Source organism: Cornus florida, unplaced genomic scaffold, assembly GCF_030987335.1.
Source record: "Cornus florida cultivar Cherokee Brave unplaced genomic scaffold, ASM3098733v1 CherokeeBrave_3.0.0_Hap2_Chr11, whole genome shotgun sequence".
Lineage (NCBI taxonomy): Eukaryota > Viridiplantae > Streptophyta > Magnoliopsida > Cornales > Cornaceae > Cornus > Cornus florida.
Genome location: NW_026775581.1, coordinates 106711855 through 106737210, shown reverse-complemented (window position 1 = coordinate 106737210; position 25356 = coordinate 106711855). Strand labels below are relative to the sequence as shown.

Sequence of the window (25356 nt, the reverse complement as noted above, 5' to 3'; positions counted from 1 at the left end):
AAAAAAAAAAAAAAAAAAGTTAGAAAAAATTTTTTAAAAAAGATAATTTTAGAAACTAAAATATTTAAGGGGAGATTGTATAAAAATTTTCATATGTATAGAAAAAAATCAAAAAAATACTACATATGTAGTAGAGGGCCTGGCCCCACCCCCGCGCCTTACATTGGGCCCGTCCCTGTTGCTTCTACCTTAAAAAAAATAATAATAAAGTTTTTTTTTTTTTGGTTTGATTTGTAGTGCCAAAAAGGGTTAATAGAATTACTGGGAATTGCTGTTCTTAATTTGACAGACTAAAAGTATTCAAATCTAATTTTTTATTTTTCTTTTAATTTTTATTTTTTCCATTTTCGTCTTAAATAAAAAAAAAAGAAAAAGAAATGAGGTATTTTTGTCTATGAAATAAACCTACTATATGATTAAAGTTTCCTTAATTAGTATTGTTTTATTAATGGAAGGTTATATCAAATCAATTAGTCACCATCTCAGTGTATGGAAGGTACGAAGAAGAAGGGGTCCCTTTGTTTCTCTCTCCCATCACTCACCTCCTATAAAAGCACACCAACACTGCTCATTCTTCCTTCAACCTATCAAAGCCTACTGCAACATTATTCTCTTTCTCTCACCAGAATGGACCCAATCAAGTCCATCAAAGCCTACTGCAAGGTCGACGAACACGACAAGCCAGCATTCCGGCGAAAGACCATCATCACAGTCGCCTCCCTCGTTCTAGGGGTTGTCATCATCATCATCATCGGCGTCGTCTTTGGTGTTAAGAAGAACTCCAATTCCGACGGAGTCTCTGCTTCTCCGATGACACCTTCCGAGTCTATCAAGGCGGTGTGTAACGTGACCCACTACCCAGATTCTTGCTTCAAGAGCATTTCAGCTCTGGAAGCTTCTAACCCACCACCGACCCGAAAGAGATCTTCAAGCTGTCTCTGAACGTGGCACTCAACGAGGTCGTGAAGGTGTCTTCGTTGCCTGATGCATTGATCTCCAAGATCAGCGACGAACGAGCCAAGAAAGCGTTGATTGTTTGTCGGAGAGTGTTTGAAGACGCTGTCGATAGTCTCAACGATGCGACATCATTAATGGCGGAGAACGACGGCGAGAAATTGCTGTCGCCGTCCAGAATTGAGGACGCCAGGACAACGTTGACCGCGGCACTTGCATATCACGACACTTGCTTGGAAACTCTAAAAGAATTGAACTCCACAACTGCCACCACTCTGTACAATGAAGTGAACGGTTTGATCGAAAATGCGACCGAATTTTCGAGCAATAGTTTGGCGATTGTGACTAAGGTTTTGGGGTCTCTTTCGGATTACATCATTCCGGCAGGTCGGAAGCTTCTGGGATTTTCCAGAGTGGGTGAGCTCCGGTGACCGGAGGCGGCTGCAGGAGACGAAACTGACGCCGAGTGTGACGGTGGCGCAGGACGGCAGTGGAGATGTGAAAACGATCAAAGAGGCGGTGGCGATGATTCCGGAGAAGTCAAAGACCAGGTTTGTGATATATGTGAAGGCGGGAAAGTATGTGGAGAATGTGAAAGTGGAGAAGTCTATGTGGAATGTGATGATTTACGGCGATGGCAAGTGGAAGACCATCATCTCCGGCAGCTTGAACGCTAAGGATGGGACTGAGACCTTCGATTCAGCCACCTTAGGTAGTTTCTCACTTCCTAACAATTTGTTTAGTTCATTCATTTTTAACTCATTTTATGTATACAATGTATTTGGCCTCATATGGCCAGCCATAATAACATAATAAAATTAATAATAATATGTGATTATCAGCTGCTGACGGAAAGAGCTTCTTTGCAAAGGACATTAGCTTCGAGAAGCAATCACTCTGTGTTCTACAGGTGCTCCTTTGACGGCTTCCAGGACACTCTCTACACCCATTCCAACCGTCAATTCTACCGCGACTGTGACATAACCGGCACCGTAGACTTCATATTCGGAAATGCCGCAGTTGTCTTCCAGAACTGCAAAATCCAGCCCAGGCAGCCCATGGAGAACCAATATGTGACCATAACAGCTGCCGGAAATAAAGAACCTAATATTAAAACAGGCATTTCTTTTCAAAAGTGTAACATCACCCCCCTGGACAAGCTCACTGCCCAAACATACCTTGGCAGGCCTGGGAAGGATTACGCCACCACGGTAATAATGCAGACCACCCAAGACCATTTTCTACGGCGAGTACCAAAATTATGCCCGGGAGCGAATGTATCTGACAGGGTTAAATGGGCTGGATATAATAAAAATTTGACAACAGACCAGGCCTACAAGTTCACAGTGGAAGCCCTTCTTCAGGGAAGCGAATGGCTGCCTGAAACACACGTGGTCTATTTTGGGTTCACTCGGAGCTTTGGCAACCACAGTAGGAGGTGTGATGTACATGCACCCATTTCAAGGGGGTGCAACACTTCTCAGTTTGGGCCTCATATTTCTCCTATATATATACCATGTTCTACGGGACATCATACCAAAGTCGTACAATTAGGACTTCGATATGGTTTTCTTCTGTTTAAGGTTTTTAGTTATCACATCATGGGGACGTAAATTCTTTTGGTTATACTTATGAGTTCAATTATTCTTTTTTAATCAAAATATATATATATACAATAGTAAGTCGTACAATTAGGACTTCCATATGGTTTTCTTCTGTTTATCGTATAGGAGGTTTTTAGTTATCACATCATAGGGACATAAAACTTTTGTGGAGTTTGATTCTTATTAGGTTCAACTATTATTATTTAATGGTTTCTAGTTTATCTTTATTCCAACAGTCAGTAAATTCTTTTGGTTATACTTATGAGTTCCATTATTCTTTTTTAATCAAAATATATATATATATACAATAGTAACTATATATCAAATATTCATATTCTTTGTCAAAACTGCTCTATTCTTTTCTTTTGACCGTCTTAATGCGAACACTTTTGGTCGGCAACGTTGCTGGTCTTTAGTGCCTATTAATTGAATTACAGTATTAATTTGAATAATTGTAAGTAATTTTTTATTATTATTTTTTACCTAATATTTTGTATTTGCAACAAATGAAATAAATAAATAAATTGGGCACCTTTTTAGTTGATTAATTTCTAAATATAAATGTTTTTAATATAAATTAACTCCTATTGAAATTTGTGTGTGAATAGAGGTGAGGACAAATGCCAATTTTATGTTGGAAAGGAAAAAGCTTCCCGAAACAAAAAGTTACTCAACATATAATACTTGATTTCCCTTTACTTTATTTTCCTTGTAAAATATTTTTTAAAAATTTTTATTTGAGACATTGATTATTCAATTTTTTTTTACTATTAATTGGTCCAATTATTTTTATATCAATATTTTAATAATTAATAGACAAGAAATATCAAAGAATAATCAATTGATTTTTAGAAAAATGATAAAAAAAAAAACCAAAACAAGTCTCTCTATCATTGATTTTTTTTTTCTCTCCACTTTACATTTCAATTTTTTAGATTTTAAAAAGTAATACTATAGGTTAATCACTAAGTCAAAAATGATGAAAAAAATATAATAATAAAAGCAAATTGAAGAAACCAAAAATTATAAATTGCATGATTGTTGTTAAAGAAGAGATTGACCTTGTGCCTCACTATTGACTCTTCCCTTAATAATTGTTTTATTTCCAGTCAATATAGCATATGTAAAATGGATCAATCTCTTTCTCTCTCTAAAAACTTTCTTTACTAACGGACTCATTTCTATTTTTCTCTAGAAGCCCTTTTCTCTCTCTAAATAACTCTTCCACAATACTTGATTGACGTTTTCCATATGCTTTGTTAATGAGATCTAGAGTGAAATTGATAGAGGAAATTATTTTTATCCATAAAATATTTTCTTTGAATTTAGAACTATCAAACAAACACGTAAATCTTTTTTAGAAAAATATTTTTTGTGCCCAAAACAACTTACCAATTATTTAGGTATTGGGCGAGAAGCACGTGGCCGATCTTTTCTTTAACAACAATGATACAAATTTCTATTTTTGGTTAATTTCTTCGATCTACTTTTATTTATTTTTTGTTATCATTATTAGCTTAGTGATTAATCTTTAATATTACTTTCTAAAACCTTAAAAAGTGATATGTAATGTGGAGAGAGAGAGAAAAAAAAATAATAATAAAATAAAATAAAATAATAAAATCACTTTTTGCATTTGATGATAAAGAGAGACTTGTTTCGGTTTTCTTATTATTTTTTCAAAAATTAATTGATTATTTTATAATTCTTGTCAAATAATTATTATTATTCGTATAAAAATAATTACACCAATTGATAATAAGAGAAAAATTGAATAATCAATGACTCAAATTAGAATTTTAATTTTAATTCAAAAATACTTTTAGAAGCCGGACAACAAAAAAAAAAAAAAGTTTCTGAAAAATATTTTAAAAATCTTTACCAAACACTGAAAAATAAAAAATAAAGAAAATATTCTACATAAAAAAGAATTATATAAAAAAACATTTTACGCTCAAACAAACGGAGCCTTAATATAAAACTTTTACATAAAATTCTCTTATTATGTTTTGCTTGTTACACTATTACTGAAAAATGTAACTCCAGTCAATTTGATCACTGTATGATACAAAAACGTTATTTTCTTTATTTATTTATTTTGTATGTCAATAAATTTGGAGATTTTGTAACTTCAATACCATGTGTCCAAATCTTGACCCATGCTTATGTCCATGTAATATTGTCTAAAATTTTGTAAACTACTTAGGAGTGTTCACATTATCCGTGAATTTAATGTGATCTGTTCCTACCTATAATATATATATATATATATAATACTCTTCTTAACCCTAAATCTAGCCTCTTTTTTTATTTTTCTTTCTTTCTTTACTATTGATTTAATGCTCGTGTCACTATTGATTTTTTTAGTTGAAAGGTCTATTTTTGTTGAAATCCCATTAAAAATACTATTCACGTGCTGCAGAACAAAATGTCACGTGATCAAGAAGTGAAAATTAACAATTTGACCCACAAAAAAGCATACCATGACAGCATTTTTTTATCGGCCATTGTATACCATCATCTTGGATATGGCTGGATGTTCAACTTAATTTCACATTGGGATGAAAGAAAATTTAAAACTATTAGGCTGTTTATGAAAATTTAATTCATAAAATTAATTCGATATAATCTAGTATTTCACAAACTAATTTAGGACTCTTATCGAAATGAATTGACTTTAAATTTTATGAATCCTTTGAAATAAGATTAGTTTTCTGTATAATCTAAATTAATTTAACCTATGTGTACCACCATTAATCTTTTGGGTAATAAAGATTAAAGTTGAATCTAAGCTATGTTTGGTGTGCAGGAATGGAATCGAATAGAATGCCCATTCCAATCATTCATTTGTTTGGTGTGCAGGAATGGAATGAAAATCCATTCAAGAGAATGAAAATTTATTTTATTACTAAAGCTATAGAATGGCCATTCTATTCCGTAATAAAATTAAATATTTTTGTAATATTCCTAATAAACCTTTCATCACATTCTAATAAGGCAAAAATATTTCGTATATACAAAAAAAAAAAAAAAAATATTTCACATTTTTTAACTTCTTTATTAGACGTGGTAAAGGTCTTTCACCTTTCTCTCTTCTAAATATACCCAATGGAATCTTTCACCTTTCTCTCTTCTAAATATACCCACTTCCATTGACAAAAAGTTGCAGGATCTTCAACCAAATTACAAGTATTAATCTCTTTATATTCTGAATATATCACTTTTTCTTTTTTTCTTTTTCTTTTTTTTCGTATCATCTTTGTGCTGAAACGTTTGTGTGATTTCTTCATCTTTCTCTCTTTGAACATTTATATATGGAGCAATAATAATATAAAATAAAAATTAACAATCACCTGGAGTCAAAAAATATATTTTATTTTATTTTAAGATCTTTACTTTTTTCAAAGGCAGTATTGGGCATCTTATAACATTCCATAATTCATCAGAATATTAATTATATTTTTATTAAAAAGTAATGTAAGCCATTTCCATAATTCATTGTCAGAATATTAATTAGATTTTTATTAAAAAGTAATGTAAGCCATTGAAACGGGTATTTTGGACAAAAATAATTCCATTCCAGATTTAATGATGGTCAACCAAACAATATAATGGTAATAACCATTCCATTCCATAACAATTCACCGTGTCATACCAAACAATGGAATAATATTCTCATTCTATTCCATTCTCATTCCCATTTTATTCTGAGCTGCATTCGTTCCATTCTTGCACACCTAACGTAGAGGGTTCGGGCACCATAAACATAAGAGTTCACCATAAGTTTATTTATATGATTAAATAAATACTGAAATTAAATAATTATTTTCTCACATTATAATTATAATTGATACAAGATAAAAGAAATAAAAGTAACAATTTTGAATTGAACTTTTCAATAGGAATTCAATTATTGAAAGATGTATTTTAAAACACCTAAAATAATATTAAAATTAACTTTATTATTTTATTTATTTAATTATTAACTATTGTTTGAATTTTATTTGGTAACTTATGTTTGTATTTTAAGTGGTAACTTATGATTACCATATTTTATTATTTATTTATTTTTAATTGGTAATGATAATTTGAAATTCTTCTCATTTTATATTTTAATTGGTAATTTATGATTAACTTATTTTTATTATTTATTTATTTTTATTAGATAATGATAATTTCAAATTCTTGACCGCAGTTACACTTTTAATAATAGTATAGATATAGATAATAAGGTAAAGTGCAATAAACCCCCCTCAACTATATCACAATGAGCACAAAACCTCCCTGAATTTCTAGAGTAGCAGAAAACCTCCCCAAACTATGTTGTTTGGTTGCAGTTTACCCAATTTGACGACCGGTCGATCAGTTTTTAACACCTGCCTTGCACGTGAGAGCCCATATTTATCTAAGGCTCAGTTTGGTCGAGTGGAAATAGGAGGAAAGGGGAAAGGGAAAAGGTGATGGAGGGTAACTAAAAAACTGTGTGTTGGGTAAAATGGGTGGAAGGGAAGGGAAGGGAAGGAAAGGGAAGGGTTTGGAGGGTTATGTATAGCCTTCTACAGTGATTTGTTTAACCTCCCAAAAATGGGAGGAAATGGAAGGAAAGGGAAGGCAATGGTTGATAATGCCAATTTTACCCTCAAATCAATATACATATAAAATAGCAGTTGCAGAAAGAATGGAGAGACGGCGGGCAACGGCGAACCCGAACTGGAACAGCGGCTATGGCGAACCCGAACTGGAACAGCGGCGATGGAAACTTGAAAGATATGGGTTTTGATTTTCTGAACAATCTGATATACTGATTCGGGTTTTGAATTTTTGATTCTTGCAGACAGAAAGATAAACTGAAATATATGGGTTTGGGTTTTGAACTTCTGAATCTTGTAGAGAGAGAGAGGGTTGAGAACGATAATAGAGATGGAGGCCAAGATTGGGGAGGCTGAAACAATTTGCCCTGAATCGGAACCTTCAAGAACGAAGGTCGCTACAGCTAGATCTGGATCGCCTTTGTTCTTTCTTTCCTTTTCTTGTTTCTTTCCTTTTATTATATATATATATATATATATATATATAGATATATAATGGAGATAGAGGCGAGACTGGGGAGCTGAAATGATTTGCCTCTTTTTTTTTTGTATGCAGGTATATATATATATATATATATATATATATATATATATATATATAATAAAGGTATAATAGTAAATTTATTATCATCCTTCCCTTTCCTTTCTTTTCCCAAACATAATTATTATCCTTCCCTTTCTTTTCCTTCATTAACCAACCAAACACAATGAAGGGTTAAAATTATCCTTCCCTTCCCTTCCCTTTCCCTCATAATTAATCTTATCCTCCCCCTTCAAACCCACCGTACCAAACATACCCTAAATGACCATACAACCCTAATCAAATGTAAGAGACCATAACGTGCCATTGAAAGACTGTTAGTAACCAAACAAGCCCTAACGCATAAGTTCCCCTACTTCACTCATTGCCCTTCTTCCTTCATCGATCTGTGGTGGTGCTCCTTCAATATCACAGTGTATCGCATCTCTATCAAACTGTAAATGGGAAAACTAAAACGATGTCAACCCCACAGATCAATACTCTTATCAAACCCTTATCAAACTCCATCTGAGATTGACGATGATGGTGGTTGTGGCAGTGGGTTGGTTTCAATTGGGTTTGACGATTTGTGGTGTGTGGGTTTGTGGTTTCAATTGAGTTTGACGGTGTTTGGTAGAGGAAAACAATCATAATTTTATCAACATTGAAGCTTATCACCAAAGCTCAATTACAACAGCAAGAAGAAAACAAGTCCACCTTGAAAACTATTTTCATGATTATATTTGTTATAAAATCAAAATTAATTGATTTGGGGTTTAGAGATTTTAATGATTAACTCAACTTAAAAGGCCTTTCTCGAAAAAACACTATCCATCCCACATCATCGGACCAAGTTTGCGATTGTCGAAGCTCTGTCTCTCCGGCCAAATTCTCGCACCAATAAATTTGATTATTATATTCGACCCAAAAATGAAAATGGTTGAATTACTAGTATATAAATAAATATATTTACAAATGGCATGGTTCATTTACACAAATACAATTTAACAATAAATTTCATTAAACCCAATTTAATCAATTAAGAAAAACACATAAGTCACATAAGTAAATAAAAATGCAATAAAAAACAAAATTTAAACTCCCATTTTATCATTTTGAAAACTAGGGTATTACATAATGTGATTTGTCTTTTGTTTCATAAGAGGGCAACAGAATGGGATATGAGTCAAATATGATTCATTTCAAAGATATGTTTAGGAATATCGAATGGCGGATTGAATTTAAAATTAGAAATAAATAAATAAATATTAAACATGTGTAACATCCATATAATTTCCTGATCTGTCCTTGATTGGCACACTGTAATGTTTCCGATTTTTGGCATTTTTCATTTTATGGAGTTTTCCGATTTTTATTAGGGTGTCGTTAGCTAATTGACTATGTACTTTCTAGAAGAAATATTCAACAATATAAAGAAAAATGATGGCAACTCACAAATAAAATAAATAATTTTATGATAACAAAATTTAATAAAACTATAAACTAATTGGAGTTATAACCCAATAAAAACTGATTTCGAAAAATTTGATTGCATGAAAGATATATAAAGATTGCACATAAAGTTGCACATATTATGATAAACATAAATTGATAAAGGTTCACATATCATAGTTAAAGGTTGCACATGTCATAGAAAAAGGTGTAACCTCAGTCTTGATCTCATTGTTTCTTCGTTCAACAATGAAAAATGTAGTTTCTGATATGAAAAATGAATAAAATGATTTGTTCACTCTTTTTTATGCTACATGTCTTGTGGTTTTGTATTAATGTGTGCAACCATGGCTATGAGATGTGCAACCCTTCTGTATTATTCATTCTTATTGCGCTTTTAATGATGAGAGGAGTTGATATTGGGTTTTTTTTACTTCACCAAGTGATTTTGCATTTTACTCTCGGGAAAACATAGTTAAAAGTTGCACATGTCATAGTTAGAGGTTGCACATGTCATATCGGTAGGGTCACAAGTCCTTATTTGCAAACTTTTAACTACTCAGGTTTCAAGGGTTTCAAAAATTGTGTAGAAAACAAATAACTGTTACACGTAATGGTTTAAAATTGTGTACCAAAAAAAATATGGTTACATGTAACCCCAAAAGCTTATGGTTTTGAGATCATACCTGGTTCAATGGCCATTTGCGCCCTTGGTTCTTTTTCTCCTACCGCTAGCAGTATAATTGGCTAAATACGCCGGGCGCGTGGGGGCACGTGCTGTGGTGTCTGAGGTCCCAGAAAGCTCCTGTGGGGTTCAGGGAATTCCCAGAGTTGGTTTTTAAACCGCTAGGGTTGAAAACAACCATCAGCGGAGAAACTCCATGGTTGCGTGGTGTGGAGTTGTTAAACTTGCCGAACTTGCTCTGGAATGACGACAACAGAGATTAGAGCTTTTGAGCCTCTGATAGCGAGAGCTTTACAGAGAAGTCTGGAATGTGTGAATAATAGACTAGATGTACAGTGCTTCTGATTTGGGAGAGAAATCTGGTAGATTTATAGTGCTTTACACTTATCTGACGATGGTGCAGGTGGTGTTGGTAGACAGATATGATAAATTAGATGTAAGAGCAAATAAGTAAGGAGAAGATTAATTGGGGTCAGTCACTCAGTCACCTTTGGAGGAGCGGAGTGCTCATGGCGGCGTTGGGGTGTTTTGGGAAGCGGCTAAAGAAGATGAGAAGTATAAAGGGTTTTGCAATTATAAACTCATTTTTTACCTTTTAATTTATTGGTTATTAACGTGTGAAATGGAGTGATAGGATGAGTTGTCAATTATTTATTAGGAATGGAGATTATATTAGCCACATCAACAACTCTCATTAGATAGCATATGAAACGAGGTAGTTTTATGAGAGGGGCAAAAGAGTCATTTAACTTTTTCATTAACGGCAATGGAACGGAAAAACCTTCTCTGTCATGAAACTTAACCAACTTCAAGAGTTAATGGGGATTATTTGTAGTTGAGGGAGGTTAGTTGCATTTAGCGTATAGTTGAAGGAGTTTTAATGTACTTGACCCTAGATAATATGACAAATATAAAATATAAAAGAAAAAGAAGGAAATTATTTAGATATGCATGTCAAATAGAAGAATTTTAAGAAATAGAAAAAAGATAAGGAAAGATAAATGAGACAATTTTGAAAGGAAAAAATTAGAAAAAAAATTTCTTTAAAAGAAATTAAAAGATTTTGAAAAATAAAAGAGAAAAAAAAAAATAAAAAAGAAGTTAAAAGAGATAATTTTAGAAACTAGAACATTCAAAAGGACATTGTATAAAAAAATTTATATGTATAGAAAAAAAATCAAAAAATTATCACGTATGTTGTAAAGGGCGGAGCAAGGCCAAGGCACCTTCCCCCGCCCTACATTGAGTCCGTCCTGTTATCTCTCCCTGAAAAAAAAAAAAATTAATCTATCAAATTAACTTTCCTTATTTTGACAGATTAATTTTTCTTTTTTTCATTTTCGTCTTTAAAAAAAAATAATATAAAAATAAAAATAAAAATAAAAATAAAATGAAATGAGGTATTTTTGTCTATGAAATATACCTACTATGTGATTAAAGTTTCCTTAATTAGTATTGTTTTATTAATGGAAGGTTACATCAAATCAATTAGTCACCATCTGAGCATGGAAGGTACGAAGAAGAACGGGTCCCTTTGTGTCTCTCTCCCATCACTCACCTCCTATAAAAGCACACCAACACTGCTTATTCTTCCTTCAACCTATCTCTACACAAACCACATTATTCTCTTTCTCTCACCAGTATGGACCCAATCAAGTCCATCAAAGCCTACTGCAAGGTCGACGAACACGACAAGCAAGCATTCTGGCGAAAGACCATCATCACAGTCGGCTCCCTCGTTCTAGGGGTTCTCATCATCGGCGTCATCTATGGTGTTAAGAAGAACTCCAATTCCAACGGAGTCTCTGCTTCTCCGAAGACACCTTCTGCGTCTATCAAGGCGGTGTGTAACGTGACCCTGTACCCAGATTCTTGCTTCAAGAGCATTTCAGCTCTGGAAGCTTCCAACCCCACCACCGACCCCAAAGAGATCTTCAAGCTGTCTCTGCACGTGGCTCTCAACGAGCTCGTGAAGGTGTCTGCGTTGCCTGACACATTGATCTCCAAGATCAGCGACGAACCAGCCAAGAAAGCGTTGATTGTTTGTCGGAGAGTGTTTGAAGACGCTGTCGATAGTCTCAACGATACGATATCATTAATGGCGGAGAACGACGGCGAGAAATTGCTGTCGCCGTTCACAATTGAGGACGCCAGGACATGGTTGTCCGCGGCACTTGCATATCTCGACTCTTGCTTGGACGGTCTACAAGAAGTGAACGCCACCACTTTGTACCATGAAGTGAACGGTTTGATCGAAAATTCGGTCGAATTTTCGAGCAATAGTTTGGCGATTGTGACCAAGGTTTTGGGGACTCTTTCGGATTACAACATTCCGGCTGCAGGTCGGAAGCTTCTGGGATTTCCAGAGTGGGTGAGCGCCGGTGACCGGAGGCTGCTGCAGGAGACGAAACTGACGCCGAGTGTGACGGTGGCGCAGGACGGCAGTGGAGATGTGAAAACGATCAAAGAGGCGGTGGCGAGGATTCCGGTGAAGTCAAAGACGAGGTTTGTGATATATGTTAAGGCGGGAAAGTATATGGAGAATGTGACAGTGGAGAAGTACATGTGGAATGTGATGATTTACGGCGATGGCAAGGGAAAGACCATCATCTCCGACAGCGTGAACGTTAAGGATGGCCATGGGATTACGACCTTCAGTTCAGCCACCTTTGGTAGCTTCTCACTTCCTAACTATAGTTTTTCCGTTTTTTTATTTATATAATTCCCATCTTGAGAAAAACAAAAATGCCACAACAAATTATGAAAACTAAGTTACCGAGTGTTTGGTATGTGATTATCAGGTGCTGACGGAAGGGGCTTCTTTGCAAAGGACATTACCTTCGAGAACACAGCTGGGCCACAGAAGGACCAAGCTGTTGCCCTTAGGTCAAGTTCCAATCACTCTGTGTTCTACAGGTGCTCCTTTGATGGCTTCCAGGACACTCTCTACGCCCATTCCAAAGTTCAATTCTACCGCGACTGTGACATAACCGGAACCGTCGACTTCATATTCGGACACGCCACAGTTGTCTTCCAGAACTGCAAAATCCAGCCCAGGCAGCCCATGGAGAATCAATATGTGACCATAACAGCTGCCGGACATACCGATCCTAATATGAAATCAGGCATTTCTATTCAAAAGTGTAGCATCACCCCCCTGGACAAGCTCACTGCCCAAACATACCTTGGCAGGCCTTGGAAGGATCACGCCATCACGGTAATAATGCAGACCTATATTGGGTCATTCGTGAACAGATCGGGCTGGATCGAATGGGTCAAAGGTGGTGCCGCACCACCCAAGACCATTTTCTACGGCGAGTTCAATAATTTCGGCCTGGGAGCGAATACAACTGATAGGGTTAAATGGGCTGGATATAATAAAAATTTGACAATAGACCAGGCCAAGATGTACACAGTGGAAGCCCTTCTCCAGGGAAGCCATTGGCTGCCTGCAAAATACGTGTTCTATGAGCCAGGCTTATAGAGAGAGTTGCAACTCTTTTTAGTTATCACATCATAGGGACATAAATAAAACTTTTGTGGGGTTTGATTATTATTAGGTTCAACTATTATTATTATTATTAATAATAGCCAATAAGCCCTATACCTATTATGGGGCTAGAAGTATCAGCCCAATTTCTTCTTTAACAACAACCATAAATCTGCTTTTATTATTATATATATATTTTTGTCATCATTATTATCATTATTAATATTAATAATGATAATAATAACTCACTTGTTGCATTCTATGATAAAGCCAGACTTGTTTTGGTTTTCTTATCATTATTTTAAATTAAAATCTTTACCAAATATTGAAAAATAAAAAATAAAGAAAACATTCTACATAAAAAAGTATTACATAAAAAAACATTTTACAAGAAAAATATTTTACTCTCAAACAAACAGGATCTTAATATAAAAATTTTACATAAAACAATTCTCTTATTATGTTTTGCTTGTTACACTATTACTGAAAAATGAAACTCCAATCAATTTGATCACTGTATGATACAAAAACGTTATTTCCTTTATTTATTTATTTTGTATGTCAATAAATTTGGAGATTTTGTAACTTCAATACCATGTGTCCAAATCTTGACCCATGCTTATGTCCATGTAATATTGCCTAAAACTTTATTAACTACTTAGGAGTGTTCACATTATCCCTGAATTTGATGTGATGTGTTCCTACCTATAATATATATATATATTATACTCTTCTTAACCCTAAATCTAGCCATTTTTATTTTTTTTCTTTCTTTACTATTGATTTAATACTCATGTTACTATTGATTTTTTTAGTTGAAAGGTCTGTTGTTGAAATTCCATTAGAAATACTATTCACATGCTGCAAAAGGAAGTGAAAATAAACAATTTGACCAACCAAAAAGCATACTATGACAGCATTTTTTTATCGGCCATTGTGTACCATCTGGGATATGTTTGGATGTTCATCTTAATTTCACATCGGGATGAAAGAAAATTTAAAACTATTAGGCTGCTTATGAAAATTTAATTCATAAAATTAATTAGATATAATCTGATATTTCACAAACTAATTTAGGACTCTTATCAAAATAAATTGACTTTAAATTTTTTGAATCCTTTGAAATAATATTAGTTTTCTGCATAATCTAAATCAATTTAACCCATGTGTACCACCATTTATCTTTTGGTAATAAAGATTACCCAAGCAAAATAAAGTCAAAATGAAACTTATAAGTGCAATCTTATGTGCGGACACGTGGAGCATTTAAACTTATGGTGCCCGAACCCTTTAAATTCGGGCCTAAAAATGCCTTGGAAGATGTGACAGTTAAATTTCAATTTGAATGGAACATGTTGCTGCAATAGAGGTATAGTTTCCTATTAACAGGAGAAGAAAGTATATGATTTATACATCAAGAGAGAGATTACAGAGAGAACAGTTCCCCCACTAACTGATGTCCTAAAAGCCATGATAGGTGTAGTTGGTGGGCTGGCATATTGAGCAAACTGAGAATTGAGGAAGTGATTCCAAGCTTGCTACCGGAATGACACATGTTATGGGGATGAAGCCGCCTCTTTTGAGTGCTATAGAAAATTTTGAATTTCTTTACCAATTCTCGATACTTGTGATCGAGTCTAAGCATTTTCTAACAAAGGTCTCTGTTTAATCTAATGGATTAAGCTTGTTGAACAAGGACTTAATTATCTGGTTTTGGTCCTGATTTTTCTAACTAGTTCTGCTTACTGAATTTATAGTGATTCTGTACATCTTCATCACCTATTTTTCCTTTTATTCCAGGTCTTGAAGTGTGAGTATGCTGTTCGTGGTGAGATTGTCACCGTGGCGAAGGTAAGATACCTAAAACGTGATAACTAGAATCTGTAAAACTAATTTTCATGATTTCATGGACTCTGCATAGTCAACGACATACACTCACAACAAAGGCTGCCCCTAGAGAAATTAATTTGAGGGTTAAGTATTTGGATATGCTGCATCTTATCATGTAATTTCTACAATATATTCAGCTTATTGGGGTACTCTATGCGATGTGTTGTCACAGAGATTGCGGGAAGAATTACAAGCAAAGCCAGGCTCTCATCCCTTCGATGAGGTACTCTTGTTTCTCTTTGTTTTTGTTTTTACAATTTTAGCTTTAAATGCATACTTGGATGCAGGCAGTTTGGTACTTTTTTGGGCACTTTTAGGTTTAGGATATGATTAACTAACAATTCCTTCTCATTAAACCTTGAAAACCATGTTTCATAACCTCTTATTTCTTGATAGATTGATGAAGAAATCTGAATTGTTGAAGATTGAACACAACACCTGAACTAGGAGGTTGATCTGTTGCCTGAATATTGTTCCTCACTTTCTTAAGCACTTTCTAATTATGGTCACACTTATATTAGGTTCTTGCACTATGTGACCATCCGGCCATTTTGGACAGAATTTAAACTCACGGTTTGTTCAGGTACGGTTAGCTTATGGCTAGTTATAAGCTTTCTGAGCTATTAAATGTATGCTATATAGTCAAGTGCTAATTTTCTCCAAAATTTTGATTGTCATGTTAGGCTAATAATAGTGTTACTACTAATAACATTAGAGAAAGAAGACTTGGGTGGTAAACTCATACACGGCATAGACCAAGCATCCATTGGTTAGAAGAGGAAGATTTGTTTGCCTAGAAGGGAAGCAACAAAAAGGACGACCAAAACTTATATCGGATGAAGTAATTGAAAAAGATTTTAAGAAATTAAACATAAGAGGAGACATGGTGTATATTGATATTAAAATTTGTTATGGTCTTCAATTTTTTGGTGAAATTTGGTGCAAAATACAGTTCTGGTGTTTGGTAAGATTGTGAATGTGAAGGAACACGGTACTCAATTTCACATGCATTAGGAGTCTATTGCGCCTACTTGTCCATGGATTTCGATATCTCAAAATACAAAAGGGGAGCTCTTGAAATTTTTTTCTCCTCATTTGTTACAACATTCATAACCTGACCATATTTATTCTTTTATCGCAATGCCATTAAATCATATTCACCACATTTATTCTTCTATTCTATCTCTCTTAAATTTGATTCACAAACCTGTTTATTCTTCAACTCAATATATTTAAAAGTGCTGCCACCACATTTATTATTCAACTCAATGCTCTTAAATTTTGTTTTTCCCTGTATATTCTTTAACTCAATAACCCTTAAATCTGATTCTAACTACATATATTATCTAACTCGCCCTTAAATTTGGTTCTCACCATAATTATTATTCAATTTAACGTCTTTAAATCTTATTCTCACAACGTTTATTCTTCAACTCAACGCCCTTAAATCTGACCATCCACACATTTATTCTGCGTTTCATTGTCGGCCCTTAAATTTGGTTCTCACCATATTTACTATTCAACTCAATGCTCTTAAATCATATTATTTGGTTCTCACCACATTCATTCTTCAACTAAACCACCTTAAATCTTATTCTTAATTCTTTAACTCAATATCTGTAAATATGGTTCTCACCATATTTATTTTTCAATTCAACACCCTTAAATCTTTTTTTCTCATTACCTTTATTCTTCAATTCAATACCCGTAAATCTTATTCTCAACACCTTTAAAATTGGTTCTCACCACATTTATTCTTCAACTCAACACCTTTAAATTTTTTTCTCAACGCCTTTATTATTCAACTCAACACCTTTAAATCTTCAACTCAACACCTTTATTATTCAACTCAACACTCTTAAATCTTCTTCTCAACACCTTTATTCTTCAACCCTTACACCCTTAAAATTGGTTCTCACCATATTTATTCTTCAATTCAACGCCCTTAAATCTTTTTCTCCCCACATTTATTCTTCAATTCAACGCCCTTAAATTTGGTTCTCACCACATTTATTCTTCAACTCAACACCCTTAAATCTTCTTTCCAACACCTTTATTCTTCAACTCAACATCCTTAAATCTTCTTCCCAACACCATTATTCTTTAACTCTAGCGTCCTTAAAATTGGTTCACACCACATTTATTCTCAACTCAACGACCTTAAATCTTCTTTTCACCACATTTATTCTTCAACTCAATGCACTTAAATCTGATTCTCACCACATTTATTTTCAACTCAACACCCTTAAATCTTCTTCTCAACACTTTTATTCTTCAACTCTAACGTCCTTAAAATTGATTCTCACCACATTTTTTCTTCAATTCAACACCCTTAAACCATTTTCTCACCACATTTATTCTTCAACTAAACACCCTTAAATCTTTTTCTCACCACCTTTATTCTTCGACTCAACGCCCTTAAATCTGGTTCTCACCACATCTATTCTTCAACTCAATGCCCTTAAATCTTCTTCTCAATACATTTATACCCTTAAATCTGGTTCCCACCACATTTATTCTTCAACTCAACACCCTTAAATCTGATTCTCATCACCTTTATTCTTTAACTCAATACCCTTAAATCTTCTTCTCACCACCTTTATTCTTCAACTCAACGCCCTTTATTCAAGATTTAGATTGAAGTGAGTTGAGTTGAGTTGAAGAATAAATGTAGTGAAAATAAGATTTTAGAGTGTTGAGATAAAGAATAAATGTGTTGAGTATAATATTTAAGGGCGTTGAAGGTAAGAATAAATATGGTGAGAACAAGATTTAAATGTGTTGAGTTGAATAATAAATGTGGTGAAAACAAGATTAAATGAGTTGAGGTAAAAAAATAAAAAAATTAAACTTGATTCCAATTAAAGATTTTAGTAGCAACAAGTGTGTTGAAATGTGGGTTTAGTGGCGGTGAAAATAGTTATAAGTATTGTTGTGAATTTCAAGTTAAGTTCGGTTAAAAGAATTGAAATTTGTTCAAATTGATTTTACTGGGCCAATATGAATTCATAGTATTGGCAATAAATATTTGTACAAATACGTGTAATTTTGTTTTAACCTCTATATTTATGTTGTTTCGATATTTTTCACCACAGTAGATTTTATTTTTTATTATCAACTTTTGTGAAAATGTAAAAAAAGAAGAAGATATTTATCCATTATTTATATGTATTTTGAGATTGAGACATCTTTTATTTTTATCAAAATTTTATTACTTGTTCTGGGATTAAAAAATTAGTGATGCTGTTCTTAGAAAATTAACACTGATTTTTGTTGGAGCCATCCTCAATAAATAAATATGTACAAGAAGATTTTTGGTATCTCTCTGTGTGTGTGCACACACACAGACACACACACACACACACACACATATATATATATATATAACACATTTAATATAATATTTAAGGGTAAAATACAATCACATCCCTTGAGAATTGGCAAAAGGACATTCAGAGGAAACTTACCTCTTTTGTAGACAAAGACACCCCTTTACATGATAAATTGATCAAATTACCCTTTAACCGTTTAGGAGACTTTTTTAACTTTACAATTTAATAAATTAGACCAATATTCACTCTTTTTTTTTTTTTTATAAATGTCCCAACTTCTTAAAAATGTAGACGTCTAAAATAATTTTTTGATCCAATACATATATTTCAAATAAATTATATTTTGTTATTACTTCTTTTCTTTTTTTTTCTTTTTTTAAATTAAGATATTTGATTCTTTCATCTAAAAAAATTAAACCAATCTCTTTTCTTTAAAAATAAAAAATATGGTACCAGTATAACTTTATACATCTTAAATTATATATCAAATATTATACATTTCCCAACATAAAAGAAAATAGGTATTAATATAACTTTATGCATCTTAACTTTATGCATGCCTTTTTTTTTTCTTTTTCCTTTGTTTTATTATTTTTTTCCCCTTTTATGTTGAGAAATGCATAATATTTAATATATAATTTAAGATGCATAAAGTTATAGTGATATCATATTTATTATTTTTAAGGAAAAGAGATTGGTTTAATTTTTTTAGATAAAAGAATTAAGCATCTTAATTTAAAAATAAAAAAGAAAAAGAAAAGAAAAGAAGTAATAACAAAATATAATTTCTTTGAAATATATGTATTGGATCAAAAAATCATTTTAGACGTCTACATTTAAAAAAAAAAAAAAAAGTGAACAATATAAAGTTTTTTCTTTTACTTTTTTTTATGCATAAATTGTTCATAAGGGTAGAATGGTCAAATTTATTAAATGGTAAAGTTAAAAAAGTCTCATATACCGTCAAAGGGTAATTTGGTCAATTTTTCATGTAAAGGGATATCTTTATCCATTTTTGAATCTTCAAGAGGTGTCTTTGTCTATATTTTCTCTGCATATATTTACTTTACCTTAATATTTACAGTAACATATTAGAGCAAGTTCACTGGAGAAGGAAAAAAAAAACCGGTCACTATATTGAGTTACTTTATAAAACTACGTCGGTTCCGGGTACAGCATGTACCGGATACCACAGAGGATCCATCTTTTTTGTATTCCAAATCTTATACAATTGAATCGAAACACTAAAAATTCCATTTTAAATTCGAAATCCCCCTAAATCCTAACATTCCAAGCACAATGTTACTTTCTTTCTTATATTCTTTCCTTATTTATTTATTTTTTTTACTGAATTAACTTGTAAAAGTGTAACAAAATATTTCAGTTAGAAATCTCTTTTTATTTTTAACCACAAAGATTGATTAAGTGGTCGAATCATTCACTATAAAGTAAAATTATTGGTTCAAATTCTTCTTAAAGGAAATTGTTTTAAAGTCCGATTATTATATAAATATGATAAATATAAAATATGATTTATATTTGAGTAAGTGATCTTTTACTTTTCGTGGAGTAAGAAAATTCATTCGTATTTTATATAGTGACCATTAAATCTAATAATCTAACTTAATACAAAACCACTGTTACTATTTATAGTTTTTAAATTTAATATTTACCAATACCACTAATTACAACAATAAAATATAATTACCCAAAAAAAAATTGAAACATCTTTACCTCTGAAAATTACAAACAAATAACTACAAGGGACAAATAAAAATTAAAAATATAAATTTAATCCATTGAAATTTATGGGATAAAGTTTTGTGCAAAAAAAAATAAATTTGAGATGTTTCATATGTCGGTAGTTTAATTTCCTTGTTGTGTATGAAATTGCTAAACGATTTAGGGAATAGTTTGTGGCAGTTTTGTAAGAATTAGAACTTAAGATTAAAGCGGGAGAAAGGATATAAAGAACTTGCAAAATCAATTTGTATGGAGGATGAGAAAATATTCTTATAGGTCTTTGTTTGAGAGAGATGTGATTTTCAAAAACGAAGAGTTTTTTATATATATATTTTTTGGTAATTACCTTTTATTGTTGTAATTAGTGGTATTGGTAAATACGGAGTATTCAATTTGGAAATTAGATACAGTGATGGTAGTTTTGTATTAAAATGAAAGAATATAGGTAGGTTTCTATCGAGTTAAATTAGATCTAATGGTCTCTATAGAAAGTGCGGATAAATTTTCTTAAGCAAGAGATCACTACTATATAAAATATAATTGTGCAATATATATAGTAGTGATCTCTTCCTTGAGTAAGAAGATCTAATTTTGAATCCACGTATATTATTTCTTTTGAATACAAAATAACTATTACTATTTCTAGTTTCCAAATTTAATATTTACCAATATCAATAATTACAACAATAAAAATTAATTGCCAAAAAAAGATGGAAAGTGTAAATCACGTCTCTATCTAACGAACACTAGAAAATTTTCTTGAAGGAAAATTAACAGTTAGATAGAAACCCACCAATATTCTTTCTTTTTAATACAAAACCTCTATTACTGTTTCTAGTTTATAAATATAATATTTTACCCCAATACCACTAATTACAACAATAAAAAGGTAATTACTAAAAAAAAAAAATCCTATTCACCGCTAGAAATTATTTCTCTCAAACAAATAACTACAAGAGATACATATAAAAAACAGGTTTTAAAAGGATACGTATAATTAAGTTTTTTTTTTTTGATAATTACCTTTTATTATTGTAATTAGTAATATTGGTAAATATTAAATTTAGAAACTGGAAATAGTAATAGTAGTTTTGTATTAAAAGGAAAGAATATAGGTGGATTTCTATTGTGACCAGAGGGAGCAAGAGATCACTAATATATATATATATATATATATATATATATGTGTGTGTGTGTGTGTGTGTGTGTGTGTGTGTGTGGCAAATATAAAATATAAAATAAAAAGAAGAAAATTATTCAAATATGTATGTTAAAAAGAAGAATTTTTAGAAGTAGAAAAAGAAAAAGGAAAGATAAATGATAGAACTTGAAGAGGAAAAAAATAAATAATAAATAATTCTTTTAAAAAAATTTGAAGAATAAAAGAGAATTTAAACAAAAAGTTAAGAGATAATTTTAGAAACAAAAATATTTAGGGAACATGGTATAAAACTTTTCGTATGTATAGAAAAAAATAAGAAAAATACCACATAATGGTGGGGCCGTGGCATGTGGCCACCTAGCCATACATTGGCTCGATTCCGGTTATCACTGAGAAATTAACTCTCCAATTGAAAAAATAGTTTAACAAAAATATATTAATAAATTACAAAGTTTTATGATTGGAGATTTTCATTGGATTAGTCCGCCAAGTGTCAATAGACCAGAACCATCTAATAATTTCTCGCTATCACTTTCTTAAAAAATTTACTCCCTCCGTCTCAAAATTTAAGTATGGCTTATGGGGACTAATAATTTTTAAAGGAATACGTGGAACATACATTTTTCTGACTGGGAATTATTTTTATTAATTTGACACATTAATACGTATTCTCATCTAATTTTTTTTTTAATTTTTATATTTTCCATTTTCGTCTTAATTAAAAGAAGGAAGGGAGGTATTTTTGTCTATGAAATATACATACCATATGATTAGAGTTTCCTTAGTGTTGTTTTATTAATGGAAATAAGGAGTCCCCTTTGTTTCTCTCTCATCACTCACCTCCTATAAAAGCACACCAACACTGCTCATTCTTCCACAGCCATCTTCCTTCCCTCTATCTCTACACAAACCACATTCTTCTCTCTCACCAGTATGGACTCAATCAAGTCCATCAAAGCCTACGGCAAGGTATTCCGGCGAAAGACCTGCGTCGGAGCCGCCGCCGTCCTCGTTATAGTGGCCATCATCAGCATCGGCGTCGTCCTTGGTAAGGTTAACAAGTCCAACTCCAATTCCGACGGAGTCTCTGCTTCCCCGATGACACCTTCTGCGTCTATCAAGGCGGTTTGTAACGTGACCCAGTACCCAGATTCTTGCTTCAAGAGCATTTCAGCTCTGGAAGCTTCCAACCCCACCACCGACCCCAAAGAGATCTTCAAGCTGTCTCTGCACGTGGCTCTCAACGAGCTCGTGAAGGTGTCTTCATTGCCTGATACATTGATCTCCAAGATCAGCGACGAACGAGCCAAGAAAGCGTTGATTGTTTGTCGGAGCGTGTTTGAAGACGCTGTCGATAGCCTCAACGATTCCATATCATTAATGGCGGTGAACGACGGTGAGAAATTGCTGTCGCCGTCCAGAATTGAGGACGCGAGGACATGGTTGACCTCGGCACTTACATATCACGACACTTGCTTGGACGCTCTACAAGAATTGAACTCCACAACTGCCACCACTCTGTACAATGAATTGAACGGTTTGATAAAAAACTCGGTCGAATTTTCGAGCAATAGTTTGGCGATTGTGACTAAGGTTTTGGGTATTCTTTCGGATTTAAACATTCCGGCTCATCGGAAGCTTCTGGGAATTCCAGGGTGGGTGAACTCCGGTAACTGGAGGCTGCTGCAGGAGACGAAACTGACGCCGAGTGTGACGGTGGCGCAGGACGGCAGTGGAGATGTGAAAACGATCACAGAGGCGGTGGCTATGATTCCGGAGAAGTCAAAGACGAGGTTTGTGATATATGTGAAGGCGGGAAAGTATGTGGAGAATGTGAAAGTGGAGAAGTCTATGTGGAATGTGATGATTTACGGAGACGGCAAGGGAAAGACCATCATCTCCGGCAGCACCAACTTTATGGATGGGACTGCGACCTTCCATACAGCCACCTTTGGTAGTTTCTCACTTCCTAACTATAGTTTTTATTTATTTATATATTGTATTATATTCCCCATCATTGAATTATTTACTATTATGGTTTAATTGCATTGTCGCACATTATATGGCCGGCCATAATAACATAAATTGCTGTGTGACTATCAGCTGTTGAGGGAAAGGGTTTCTTTGCAAGGGACATTACCTTCCAGAACACAGCAGGGCCACAGAAGCACCAGGCTGTTGCCTTTAGGTCAAGTTCCGATTCGTCTGTGTTCTACAGGTGCTCCTTTGATGCCTTCCAGGACACTCTGTACGCCCATTCCAACCGTCAATTCTACCGCGACTGTGACATAACCGGCACCGTCGACTTCATATTCGGAAATGCCGCAGTTGTCTTCCAGAACTGCAAAATCCAGCCCAGGCAGCCCATGGAGAACCAATATGTGACCATAACAGCTCAGGGAAAGAAAGAAGATAATATGAACTCGGGCATTTCTATTCAAAAGTGTAACATCAGCCCTCTGGACAAGGTCACAGTCCCAACATACCTTGGCAGGCCTTGGAAGGATTACTCCACCGCGGTAATAATGCAGACCTATATTGGGTCACTCTTGCAGCCATCGGGCTGGATCGAATGGGTCAAAGGTGTCGCACCACCCAAGACCATTTTCTACGGCGAGTACCAAAATACCGGCCCGGGATCGAGTGTGGATAAAAGGGTTAAATGGGCTGGAGTTACTTCCCAATTGACAACAGACCAGGCCCAGAAGTTCACAGTGGAAGCCTTTCTCCGGGGAAGCGAATGGCTACCTGAAACACACGTGGTCTATGAGCCAGCCTTATAGAGAGAGAGTCGCAACTCTTTTTAGTAAATTCTTTTGGTTATTATTAGGTTCAACTATTATTATTTAATGGTTTCTAGTTTAGTTTATCTTTTTCCCAACGGTCGGTAAATTCTCTTTTGGTTATACTTGAGTTCATTTAGTCTTTTTTTATCAAAGACAAATTAATCAAAGAAATTCATTATCTTATATATTTCCCTTCCCTAAATTCATGAGCTTACTTTTGACAGTATTGCACAAAGTTATTGTCTCTAGCTTCCAACTTTAATTGCTTCCTTTCTGAGATAAAGTCACGAAATATTTGCTGCAAAATATATAATAACTATATATATATATAGTTATTATATATATATTTATTTAGAATAGATGGATGTGGAGGCATGATTGTTGGCACATAACAATGGCAAATGCATAAAAGATGCATTAATGAGATAGGACAAGTTGTGGGATTTCTAGATACATACTATATAGAGATTACATCAAGTGAAGGTTTAGTGGTTTACTAGGGATTATATATTTACTCTTCCAATAATTTAGAAAGCTATAATTCAATTGGCTTTATGACTTTAAGGCAATTGAGAACATAACATAATCTGAAGCAATTGGCTGACTTATTATGACAAAATAAGTTTGAGGACTGTTTTTCACTTGGCCCTTATTCCTCCAAAAAAGATCAAAGCCAGAGAATCAATTGCTTATATTGAAAAATAAATGATAATATAAGAATTGAACAACTATCTCAGAATATATATATATATATATATAATTGGACTCTTCACCCATTCCATTGGACAATTTTGCATCAAGTATTCATATTCTTTATTCCTTTGTTTTGAATCTATTAAAGAACGAGGGGTCAATTTCGAATGCAATTGTCTTCTGCGAACAGTTTTTGTCGGCAGGGTTGCTTGTCTTTTGTGTTTACTGTTTTCCCACGCACTAGAACGTCCTCGGAGCTGTTAAATTTGTGTAATAATAATAATAAAAAAATTAGTGCCCAGTAATTCAATTATTAATTTTTTATTATTAATTTTTACTTAATATTTTGTTTGACCAAACTCTGTTGCAAGTTTATCCAGCCAGTTTGCAACAAATGAAATAAATAAATAAAATTGGGCACCACGTTAGTTGATGAAATGGGAATGTAATAATTAT

At 33.4% G+C, this 25356-nt stretch overlaps 2 protein-coding genes and 1 pseudogene across 2 annotated transcripts; all 3 read left to right on the top strand.

The window, feature by feature from the left end:
* The first annotated feature begins 627 nt into the window (after positions 1 to 627).
* LOC132281798 (pectinesterase 3-like) lies at positions 628 to 2567 on the top strand (annotated as a pseudogene).
* An 8879-nt stretch (positions 2568 to 11446) lies between these two features.
* Positions 11447 to 13288, top strand: LOC132281797 (pectinesterase 3-like). Its single transcript, XM_059783464.1, has 2 exons — positions 11447 to 12476; positions 12606 to 13288. The coding sequence occupies exons 1-2, from the start codon at positions 11447 to 11449 to the stop codon at positions 13286 to 13288; spliced, it is 1713 nt and encodes a 570-aa protein (XP_059639447.1).
* A 9066-nt stretch (positions 13289 to 22354) lies between these two features.
* Positions 22355 to 24298, top strand: LOC132281793 (pectinesterase 3-like). The gene is made up of 2 exons (XM_059783461.1): positions 22355 to 23375; positions 23525 to 24298. The coding sequence occupies exons 1-2, from the start codon at positions 22355 to 22357 to the stop codon at positions 24202 to 24204; spliced, it is 1701 nt and encodes a 566-aa protein (XP_059639444.1). The 3' UTR covers positions 24205 to 24298.
* The last annotated feature ends 1058 nt before the right edge of the window (positions 24299 to 25356 follow it).